At 34.6% G+C, this 12,016-nt stretch overlaps 1 protein-coding gene across 1 annotated transcript; it reads right to left on the reverse strand.

Moving 5' to 3' along the window:
* Positions 1-206: 206 nt before the first annotated feature.
* LOC115419492 (solute carrier family 2, facilitated glucose transporter member 11-like) lies at positions 207-10,348 on the reverse strand. The gene is made up of 12 exons (XM_030134297.1): positions 10,328-10,348; positions 9,332-9,430; positions 8,885-9,045; positions 7,063-7,187; positions 6,848-6,977; positions 6,422-6,570; positions 4,380-4,567; positions 4,151-4,261; positions 941-1,042; positions 784-859; positions 559-686; positions 207-477 (listed from the first exon to the last, which is right to left on the reverse strand). The coding sequence occupies exons 1-12, from the start codon at positions 10,346-10,348 to the stop codon at positions 283-285; spliced, it is 1,485 nt and encodes a 494-aa protein (XP_029990157.1). The 3' UTR covers positions 207-282.
* Positions 10,349-12,016: the final 1,668 nt, after the last annotated feature.

A 12,016-nucleotide genomic window follows, 5' to 3' on the forward strand; every position in this document is an offset into this window, starting at 1 on the left:
TTTTTAAGAGTTAAGTATAGTGCGTTTAGATTTCACTAATACTGGACTAGAACTTATGGAATTAATATAAACAACTCGGAACAGTTATGAATAAAATAACAATAACAAATGTTTTGTCATCTACTAATTTACTATTTTGATTTGTTAGAGCTCATCAGTCAGCTATGACCTAAGTAAATGAAGATGTTTGTGTAAAATGACACCATTATAGATATGCTTGTTCCCTGAAGTACACAGGTAGTTTAGTGTTAAAGTACGATAAGAGTAAAGCAGTGCACGAGGTTAAAACTTGGTGGCCAGAGTAGCATCTATCATTTCAATTTCAGCCTCCCTGTTTTTATAATTCAGTTTGTTGAAGTCTTCCATTATCTCGACCATTGTTTTTCCTTTGGTTTCTGGGACAAAGTATAAGAGAAATCCTGCGCTTAAGAAGCAGTAAGCCACAAAAATCAGGAAACAGAACTGCCCAAGTCCATCCTGTTGGGACACAAAGAAATAAACTGTCAAGCAGAGCGATGCATGTTGTTAATTTGATATAATACACTGCAGATATCTCACCACTATGTAGCCAAACAACATTCCCACAAGGAACATCCCCAGCCAGTTTATGGTCCCACTGATCACATAAGCAGAGGGACGCCAGGCTTGTAGAAACAGATCAGCAGGAAGAGCCATAGACACTCCAGCTAAATGAGATAAAAAAATAAATAAACCTGTTAAAAAAAATCAGCTTGAATCTGAAATCCACCACTTCAAAATGAGATCAGTATTGAAAAAACTCACAAGGTCCAAGTCCGTAAATGCAGATGACACAAAAGATCAGGGCAATGTTCACATATGGGATCGCTGAGTTCATATCCTGAATGAAAATAGAGCCTTTTTGTTTACTTATCCTCAAAGACACAGAAATTAGAAGGTTGCAGTGGTGGAGTGTAGTTACCTTTATGGACAGCATTACAGTAAGAAGAGACATGGTGACGCCCATCAACAGATACCCATAACCCATCAGTTTCTTTCTGCCAGCACGATCTATTAACAAAGACTGAAACACAGCAGCAATGAAGGGTACAATAAATGCCAAAGGAAGTCCATATATACTTTTTTCCAACAGAACTACACAGATTTATACACTTTTTTAGTAAAATTAACTGATAAAGCATTTAGAGCAGGGGTGTCAAACTCATTTTAGTTCAGGGGCCACATACAGACTAATATTTTATAAAGTGGGCCTGACCAGTAAAATAATATAAATAATAGGATAAGAACTTATAAATAATACCAACTCAAATGTTTTGTCTTATGTTTTTGAGTGAAAAAAGTCAAATTCCGTAATGAAAATGTTTACTTCTACAAACTGTACTTGAACATAACACGAACAAATATGAACAACCCGAAAATTCTTAAGAAAAATAAGTGCAATTTTAACAATATTACGCCTTAGTTTATCATTTATACATGTACATCACAGCTTACAGATCACAGTGGATCTACAAATACACAAAACATTTAGTAACAGGCAGAATATTGGTACAATTCTACATACTTTTCTTAAGACATTTCAGGTTATTGGCCTTTTTTTTAAAAGGCTAGTCTGTAAATGTAAACATTTTTGTGTAATTTAACCTTTTTTACACCAAAACAAAGAGAGAAATTTGTGGTTTTCTTTATTTATAGGTTATTATGATAGTGTTTTACTGGTCTGACCCACTTTAGATTGAATTGATCTAAAATGATTTTAACACCATTGTTTGTTAATATCTTCCGTGTAATTTTTTCATTTCACAAATTCATCCCACGGACCAGATTTGACCCTTTGGCAGGCCAGTTTTGGCCCCCAGACTGTATGTTTGACACCTGTGATTTAGAGCATAGGCTGTTTCTGCAAGAAATGTTTCTGATTAAAAAAAACAAAACAAAACAACTATTAAATATGACATATTGTACCTTTCTCTCCAAGCTTTTTAGTGCTTCAGTTAATGATGTATTTTGCTAAAAAATCCACTTCCACATCAGTTTTCTCTGATCTGATTTCAAACCCTTTGAATTTACTCTGAGCTTTTATGAACATCTACATGGTCAGTAGATAAAATAAAGAAAAATACAAACTTCACTGGAAAAGCAGTTTTTGTCTGTTTTCTGATAAAAACTAGTAAATGTGACTCAATAAACTTCTAATTTCCTAGCTTTTGTGCTAAATAGGAAATCAGTTACTGCACATGGCCTGGTTTAAATATTAACAATATATTTCTGAGCTAAGAACTAGCCTTGCCTCTAGGGGTGTGAGAAAATATTGGTTTTGCAGTATATCACAATATTTCATTTCACAATACTGTATTGATATTAAAAAGTACTGTATCAATATTTTTAGGTATTTATTCAGTTGCAGATATTGTGGAGGTTCATTTTGTTTTTTTGTTTTTCTTTATATTTTTTCTATTATTATTTAACAGTCTTATTAAATAATGTTAGTTCCTTTGTTGGGATTGCACAAAAATAATGTTGTAATGTTAGTTATGAACTAATAGAATATGAACATACGAACAGGATCTTAAACTGTAATGTCTGTAAAACATAACTCAAGTTTTAACACAGGCAAATTTTGCGATATAGCCTTAGATCCTGTTGTGATCAAATAAAAATGTGTTTAGTGTTTGTGCATATTTCTGGTGTAATTCAATTCTTCAATGAAATAATCATTTTAAAAAAAAAGAAACAAACAAAAAATTACTTTTTAACAGTCTCATGATACATCGTGACATATTGTATCGTGATTCTAGTATTGTGATTTGTATCATATCGTCAGATTCTTGCCAATACACACCCCCTACTTGCCTTTATTGTACTAGTATTTTTGTGTCTAGACTCAAAATCCAGAGGTGGATATTTCTCAAAAGACCAGCAACTTGTTTATTACACTTGAAGTTTTTTTTTTTTTTCAAAGGGACAGTGCATATTAATAACCACAACATGTGCCAATATGCAAGATTATAGCCAAGGCTAATTTTCATCTTTTGTCCCTGCATAAAACAATATACAACCCAGTGTACTCACTTGAAAGACAAGTAAAACACATTATACATTTATGCTGCATTGTACACAACATATACACAGACAATTTCAGAGTGCCAGATGATTTTATAAAAGAGTGTGGAGGAAGGTTTGATAGTCAAATAACCATGATTTTAGATGTTTAGTGAATGAGCTGAGGGTGGGCAGGCTGCAGATGACTGTTGGTAATGAAAAAACAGCCTGTCCAAAAGCACTTCTTCTAGATGGAATTACACTGCAAAAATCTAAATCTTACCAGGTGTATTTTTCTCATTTCTTGTCTAAATATCTCATCACACTTAAAACAAGACATAATCACCTAAAGAGTAACTTGTGAGATATGAGAACTTATTTTTACACAATAGATCTTGAAAATCTTATTTCAAGAAATCTTACCAAGATAATTTTCACTTGTTCCACTGGCAGATTTTGTTTTGCTTGAATTAAGCAAAAAAAATAAATTAAAAAAAAAATCTTGAATTGAGCAAAGAAAAACTAGAAGCACTCGGAGATCGCAGACCTCCGCCAAGGCTGATCAGTGCCCCCCCCCGTGGGCCCCCCCCACCCCCGATCACCACCAAAATTTAATCATTTCTTCCTTATCCCATTTCCAACAAACCCTGAAAATTTCATCAAAATCTGTCCATAACTTTTTGAGTTATGTTGCACACTAACGGACAGACAAACAAACAAACAGACAGACAGACAGACAGACAAACAAACCCTGGCAAAAACATAACCTCCTTGGCGGAGGTAAAAATCTGCCAATGGAACAAGTGAAAATTATCTTGGTAAGATTTCTTGAAATAAGATTTTCAAGATCTATTGTCTAAAAATAAGTTCTTCTATCTCACTGAAAAGTTACTCTTTAGGTGATTATGTCTTATTTTAAGTGTGATGAGATATTTTGACAAGAAATGAGAAAAATACATTTGGTAAGATTTTGATTTTTGCAGTGCAGACAGTCACCTCAGGAACTAGCCCTGTTCGATCTGTTTTGGGTTATTTATACAAATTCCAGGTCCTGTGTAGTAGCATCACTTGGTTCATGTGTTTGTTTTCATCATGTTTCTTTTTTATTCTGCTGTGAAGTGATACGTACACATAGCGTAACTGTTATGAGCTCTGTTGCACCGATCCCAATGGCCAGGTAATGCATCTGGTCCTTTGGTATTCCTGATTCACGGAAGATGTCATAGGCGTAGAAGTACAACTGGACAAGAGGATGAAAGATAAGAAACTGGATGAAACAGAGGTAGACAGAAGGATTCCGTTTGTATTCATTTCTTTGTTCATTATGTTACGGAAGAGACAAAGTGAGACAAATGTACAGCATTGATGCCACAGAACTGGACCCCGGCACAGGGGATGGCCAGAGTGAGCAGCTGCCACCGCACACAGCGAGACGTCAGGACATCCTTCACAGTCTTCGCCTTCTCTCCCTGTGTGCTCTGTCTTTCCTTCTGCATGTCGTCCATCTCTAGCTTTAAGTCATCCTCCTGCCACAGCCACTGTAAAGCTTCATGCATGAAGAAGAAAGACACATATTCAAAAACTGGGCCATGTCACCACTGTGTCTGTAACTTCATTATTACCTCCGCCAAGGAGGTTATGTTTTTGCCAGGGTTTGTATGTCTGTTTCTCTGTCCGTTAGTGTGCAACATAACTCAAAAAGTTATGGACAGATTTGGATGAAATTTTCAGGGTTTGTTGGAAATGGGATAAGAAAGAAATGATTAAATTTTGGTGGTGATCGGGGGTGGGGGGGCCCACGGGGTGGGGGCACTGATCAGCCTTGGCGGAGGTCTGCGCTCTCCGAGTGCTTCTAGTTCATATATGGATAACAAGGTACAAAAGACTCAGCTGTATGAGCATTCAACAGTGACATTTATTTTCCTGTCATCAGCCCTGGGGTTTTCCCTTATTTTATAGACAGTAGATACAACCTGGATATATTCTGATCCGGGAGAAGGTATGTTTCTGAGTTTATGGAAATGGACTGAGCATTTCAATACAGATGATAAAGAAGCACTTGAATGTTTGAGAATTGTTTTATAGATTCAGATTCAGATTTATTAATTGTCATTCAATAAAAACATCCCAGATGCTGTTAAAGAACAAAATAGCAAAATGCACAGCATGAAATACAAACACAGAAAAAGAATCCTAAAAACACCAACTAAAAACAACCCATATATATGATAAAATATTAAAAAATGCACTAAAATAAATGAATAAATAAATAGTTATAGGACGATCTGTAGAGAGTGAGGGCTCAGCTTAAGATAACAATGCTATTTTTAGGAAAAATTATTCTCCTATGCTGTCTTTTCCACCACTGTGACTAATGTTACAACTTCTAAAATAAGTAATGATGTTTTTTTTTTTTTCATCTCTTTTAAGCCCTGAGGGATGGACACATCAAGTCTGTATTCTAGAAATAATTGATTAGCTAATTAGTCAAAACGGTTTTCACGGTCAAGTTTTTTTTTTTTTTTTAAAAACTGACTAATTTTTATTTGTATTGAGGGTGAAAAGAGATTGGTTTCACTTCACAGAGCCATAAAGCTAATGTTTATGGCACTGTTTCAGCCTGAGTGCTGCATATGTAAACTCTGAAAAATAATTTGAAGTGTTAAAATCATATATATTAAAACCATATACTTTTGGTTCTTATTCTTATTCTTATTCTTAATTTATTCTTATTCTCAATTTATTCTTATTCTCATTCTCATTCTCATTCTTTGGGTGGAGGATATTTTACTACTCAACTTAAACTGAGACAGATTTATCTCTAAATACTGATTTGAGCCACTTCCATATGTGATCCTAAATCAGATACAGGTCTGTTTTTTTTTGTTTTTTTTTTTACCAAAATGACATTAATTTGAATAGTTATATCAGAATTCGAGCAACTTTTGTGTTCACACAATATTGACATTTTATAATTCTGCACCATATTTACCACTTCATCTCACAACCAGAAATGTTGGATGAAATCTGATTCGGTATAACCATTTATTTCACAGTTCCACCGCTCATGTCACTGACAGAATATCCACAAACCCACATCTGTTCAGAGGTAACTGCCATTGCTCCACAAAAAAAAAAAAAACATGACTAAAGCGTTTTTTTCTTTAATCTGCTTCAAAATGACTGTATTAACACTGACTTCTGAGGTCTCCATGTTTACTTTTTGCTGCATGTGATGTGTGTGTCATTGTCCTTTGGATGTGTGGGTCACTTCATACTGCATTCTGATACTGACCATATTTACAAGACAATGTGAACTGGAAAATACATTTTTTTGCCAGTTCAATCTGAGCAATAAAGCTCAACTTTTTGAACGTAGCCTTAGTGTGCTCTGTCTCACCTTTTCTGCTGCCTTCAGTGTCTCCTTTGTCAATATAAAGGTATCGAGGTGCCTCAGGGAAGAAAAGCAGCGTCACAAACTGCAGGATGGCAGGGATACCACTAACAGCTAAGAGATATGGCCACATTTCCTCTGTGCCCATCACTTCCCTAAACATACAGTAAAACAAAAACAGTTTAGTCACAGAAAAAAGAGGACTTTTCCACTTGGGATCCACTGACGATAAATCAAAATGGGTTAATAAATTATCCAAATAAATTATTTTTTTTACTCGTCATGTGACTAATTACAAGACAATGTCTGCAAAGTTTTGTACAGAGCAAAAATGTTTACCCAAAATTTTACTCCAAATCAATTTTAATCAGTAGAAATTCATCTTAACTTTCTGGTGCTACATACTAGTGAGGGACATAAGTTAGTTCTTACTTAATGCCAATTATTTGACCCATGACTTTTCCAAAACCAATGAACATTGAGCTTGTGAGAGTCAGGAAACCTCGCAGCGTCTTTGGAGAGCACTCCCCGAGGTACATGAGGTGAACGCTGAGGCCGAGACCTGAACAGGAACAGAGCAAGGTGAATTTTGAAAGCAGAAATCACACAGACATGGATTCCTACATAAAATATTAACACACACATACCAACATTGTATCCGTATAAAAATCTGCCCACTAAGATCATTTCAAAAGACTTTGCTATGCGACTGAAGAGCATGAATAGGGCAGCAACAATGGCCACAACATTGTTGAACAGGAGAGCTTTTTTCCTGAAAAAGACAAAAAAACACCTTCATTCACAATGCAATTCAAGTACACTAATATGTTTTAACTGATTCACATAATCAGTCTAGATCAGGGGTGTCAAACTCATTTTAGTTCGGGGCCACATTCAGCCTAATTCGATCTCAAGTGGGCCAAACCATCAAAATAATAGCATAAAAACCTATGAATAATGACAACTCCAAGTTTTTCTCTTCATTTTAGTACAACAAAAACATTAAATTATGAAAATATTTACATTTACAAACTATCTTTTCACCAAAAAGATGTGAATAACCAGAAAAAATTGTAATTTCTTAAGAAAAATAAGATAAATTTTAACAATATTATGCCTCAGCTTATCACTTGTACGTGTGAATTACACACAATGTCACACAAACATAATGTTGAAATTTTGAAGTTTGGAATATGTAACTAAAATAAGAAAGTCTGCAATATTATGTGTCAACTCATGAACACAACTTACATATCGGATCTACAAATCCACAAAACATTTAGTAACAGACAGAATATTGTTCAAATTGCACTTAATTTTCAGGTTGTTCACATTTTATTGTAAGGGTTAATAGACTATTATTTTACTTTAGATCACACTGGGCTCAAACCAGTTCAACACCTTTGACTGTTCGTATCTTCAGTGTAATTTTTGCACTCCATAAAATCATGCTGCGGGCTGGATTAGAACCTTTGGAGGGCTGGTTTTGGCCCACGGGCCGCATGTTTGATACCTGTGGTCTAGATATCAAGTAAATGTTATTCTCAGATTATGTCAATTATGTCAATTAATACTTACAAAATTATTAATATTTGGATATTAACCAGTTTTAACCCTTAAAGACCAAAACATCAACCATCTACCAAAATCCTCTACTGATCTAAACTGTTTAATACCTATTGAACCACTAATCCTATCAGTACATGTAAATAACTGGTGAGGATTACTACATTAAAAATAGAGAAAACTGAAGAAAAAGTGACTTTTCCAGCAAAATCTCTTATTAACTGAACAGAATCCAAGTGTATCCATCCACTGTCATTGATCCAACTCCATGGGTTTTACTGGTGAATCAATGTTGTAGAAGACAATGGTGTTTCCACGTTCACTACGGTGCCTCTGAACATCCAAATATGTCATATCTGATGACCGTGAAAAGACGACAAACTGTATTTTACACCAATTATTTACATGTATTGATAGGATTAATGGACCAACAGGTATTAAACAGTTTAGATCAGTAGATAGTTTCTGTCACCAGTGACTGTTTGGATCTTTATGGGTTAATTCTAAGAGAGCAGTACTTCAGATTTCAGAATCAGAACAGTTTAATGATCCCTGGGGGAAACAGGGTTTGTTACAGGTGCTTTAATCAAGATCAGAAATACAAAACATCCAAATTTCAATAAAGTAGAATAAATAAAAAAATATGACTAAAATATAAAAACAAATAAGAACTTAATAGAAGTGCAATAAAAAAGAACGTCCATCCACTTTACTAATCAGTTCTGCTTTAAGTACCATTTTGATAGTAATAACATTTAGATAGTATATTAGTTTACTTTATGCCTTGAGAGTAAGATTTTATGTTGTGTCATTTTTGCAGCATACGACTGCTGTTCTTCAAAAAACTATTACATTTTTTACTTGGTAAGTCTCCAAGAAATGTGAAGTGTGTGTGTGTCTCACCGGCCATAAGTAACAGGGAGGCTGCCGCTGTGAATGGCCCCGGCCCAGGCCCCGAGGCTCAGCACAGCCACGATGAGCGACCAGATGAGCTGGTTAGTGGATTCGTCCACTGGAGCGTCATACCTCCACATCCATGTGTGGTTCACAAAGCTCTGAACATGCTGCAGTCACAGAGGTCAGAGGACACCATGAAGAAGCAAAACCGGATATTTCAATGGAGTCAGAGTTTTGTGGGTCGCATGTCTGACCCGTGACAGATTATGGATTACTTTTATTGAATAACTGTTTAGTCAATAATACAGATTTTTCTGCCACAGCTGTAATATATTAACATGTTATCATTATTGTTTTATACAGAACTGCAGATTTATAGTGTAACATAAGAGGTCTGATATAATTTGTACTCATATTTGAGTACAGTTCTAATTTTAATAAGTTTTGCTTTACCACTGCTGGAGAAGCAATGACAGACACTTGGATTCCATACTGAAACGATCCTCCGATCCCCAACACCACTGTGAGCAGATAAAGCCTCCAGTACTGCAGCTAAAAGAGAAAAATATCATGTACAGACTAAAGATTTAGTTATTTTACCAAGACATTGAAGTTATTTACTGAAAGATATAATCAGATCTTGTTTCAAAAAGCATATAATGATTCACTGAACCCAAACGTGTTTAATGATTGAAAAAATAGCTGACTTGAACATGCATTAACCTTCATGATCCTCTGTTCGACAAGTTGTTCTTGTTCTGCTCTGTTACCATTGTTTATTTAACACACGAATGTCCATGTAGTAAATGCACACATGTTAAAACTGTAATATTTATTTTACAATAAAGCTCAAAAGCAAATTTCTCTAATTTCATACTGTAAGTGTGCAACTTACTAAAAGTTACTTGTAAAAACTACTGCATAAATAAAACAGTCCTATGTTATGTTACTTACCCATCTATCTATGTTGTTGTGACACTTATCCATTTAGATTTGTTTTAGTTCCATGTATCCTACTGCACGGTGCCTAAAACTTATACTTCCACTGTAACATTGTAGATAAATTGTACTTTTGTATACTTCAGAAACAGAATTTACCCATTTTCAGATATAATCCACATACCCTCATGTCACCACACGCACAAGAACTGTTGGGTTTAATTTAGCTGCTGTTCAGATTAATTTTTAAATTTTATTGATTTTGGTCATTTTGCTGAGATTTAAGGTGCATAACTCTGTTTTGTGTAGAAATGTGCGCAAAATTCAGAAAACAAGCAAATGTACAAAATGGATTTTGGGCATTTTTGTGTTTTCTTAGTTTGTTTGTTTTGACATGGTGACAAGTTGGTCATTTTTATTCTTTTCTATCATGACCCATGATATAGTTCTGTTTCCAAAAAAGACTCAATCCCTAAATCCATAAATTGAATGCTCTTTATCTACTCTTACCTTTTTTGATGTGCCCTCCATTGTTAGAGCTGTTTCCTAGATGCTGCCTGCAGACCGAGCAGACGACCAGCATATATGAACGATGACACTTATTGAAGTTACACATCAATAGATTTAGTTGTTCATTCATACTGAGCAAGATCGTCATGTATTGACATGGATGACAAGAATGACCTCACGCTGCACCAGATTAAACTCGGTTTGTCTGGTTATTACACCCATAACGTGTCGTCCTATCAGTTAGACATTATGTTAATCTGGAGGAGAAGGATCTTGAAAAACAAAACACGCACGCACACACACCCACACACACACCCACACACACACACACACACACACACACACACACACACAAAAAGAGTTTGAGAAAAATTACCCTGCTGACGCCATGGTTGTAGAAGATGTGGCACCTGTCAGCAAGTCATGTTGAGTGATGGGTCTGTAGGCTCTGGTTTTTAATACTTTACTAATTCAGTTTAATACCAGAGACATTTATTAAGCATGTCATTTGCCTCATAGCATAATTGCATAAGTCATATTTTTGGCCATAATATGATATTAACCCTGCTGCTTCATTCTGCATCATTGGCTACGTCATTAAAAAAATTGTGACTCAGGCAATTACACTATGAGGTTAATGGTATGCAGGTATTGATGGACTCTATAGTCAGGGCCAAACGTTTTGACAGACATTGGAAAAATAAAATGAAAATTAAAAAAAAAAGTAAGATATGGTATTTTTAAAAAATATGTTATAAATATCTTTGAGACTTATGAACTGCTGATAATTGGTCTTCAACGTATCTCAGAAACATGTGAAAAAAATTGAAAGAGAAAACAATTTTAAAAAAGTAGTAAAGCTTGCAATAACAAAAACTATGTCACTGCTAAAACTTTTTGCCATGACTGTATTCCTTATTTTACCCATCTGTCATGACATATATCATCACACATATTAAAGTGAAATAAAATTGTTTAACAATCACTTTTACAAGAGATTATATCATTTATACAGTGCAATATTTTCAAATTGTCATATACAGTAAAGAAACACACACTTAACAATACTTATATTTTCCTTGTTTTATCCGACTTTTTTGGCTCAGGTGCAGAATCATAATCCTACCTGATACAGACCCATATTCTTTGTAAAACTACATTATTACACACTATCATTTTGTACACAAAAGTTGAGACAGTGTGAAAAGTGAAAGCTGTCTGTGTGCAGTGAAATGGTCAGTATTTTACTAATATATATTAAAATGAGCTCAACATCTGCAGTAATAAATGCATCCAAAATTATAATATTTCAGATTACACTTTTAGATTAAGATATATTTCAGATTATTCTTTTTGGAGGGGTTTGACATGAACAAATAAACCTAGTTTCATGAATAAAATACTCATAAAAGTATAATCAGTGGCAAAAATGTTCTTTGAGTGTAGTGAGTAGATGCTGTAGGTTGGACAGGGTATTCATGAAAACAACAATGTTAGTTTGTAAATGATATATTTTATTACCATTTCTAATCTGAAAGGCACTTTTTGACACAAAAACATTTATTTGCTGAGAAATGGTCATTACAAACAAAATGAATAATATTCCTTTTCAACATAAATCATCACTCACAGTGAGTATTGTGTTTCTTTATGATAATGTATGTCTGCTTTTATCTATGTACAGTCTCA

This window comes from Sphaeramia orbicularis, chromosome 5, assembly GCF_902148855.1.
Source record: "Sphaeramia orbicularis chromosome 5, fSphaOr1.1, whole genome shotgun sequence".
In the NCBI taxonomy this organism is placed as follows: Eukaryota; Metazoa; Chordata; class Actinopteri; order Kurtiformes; family Apogonidae; genus Sphaeramia; species Sphaeramia orbicularis.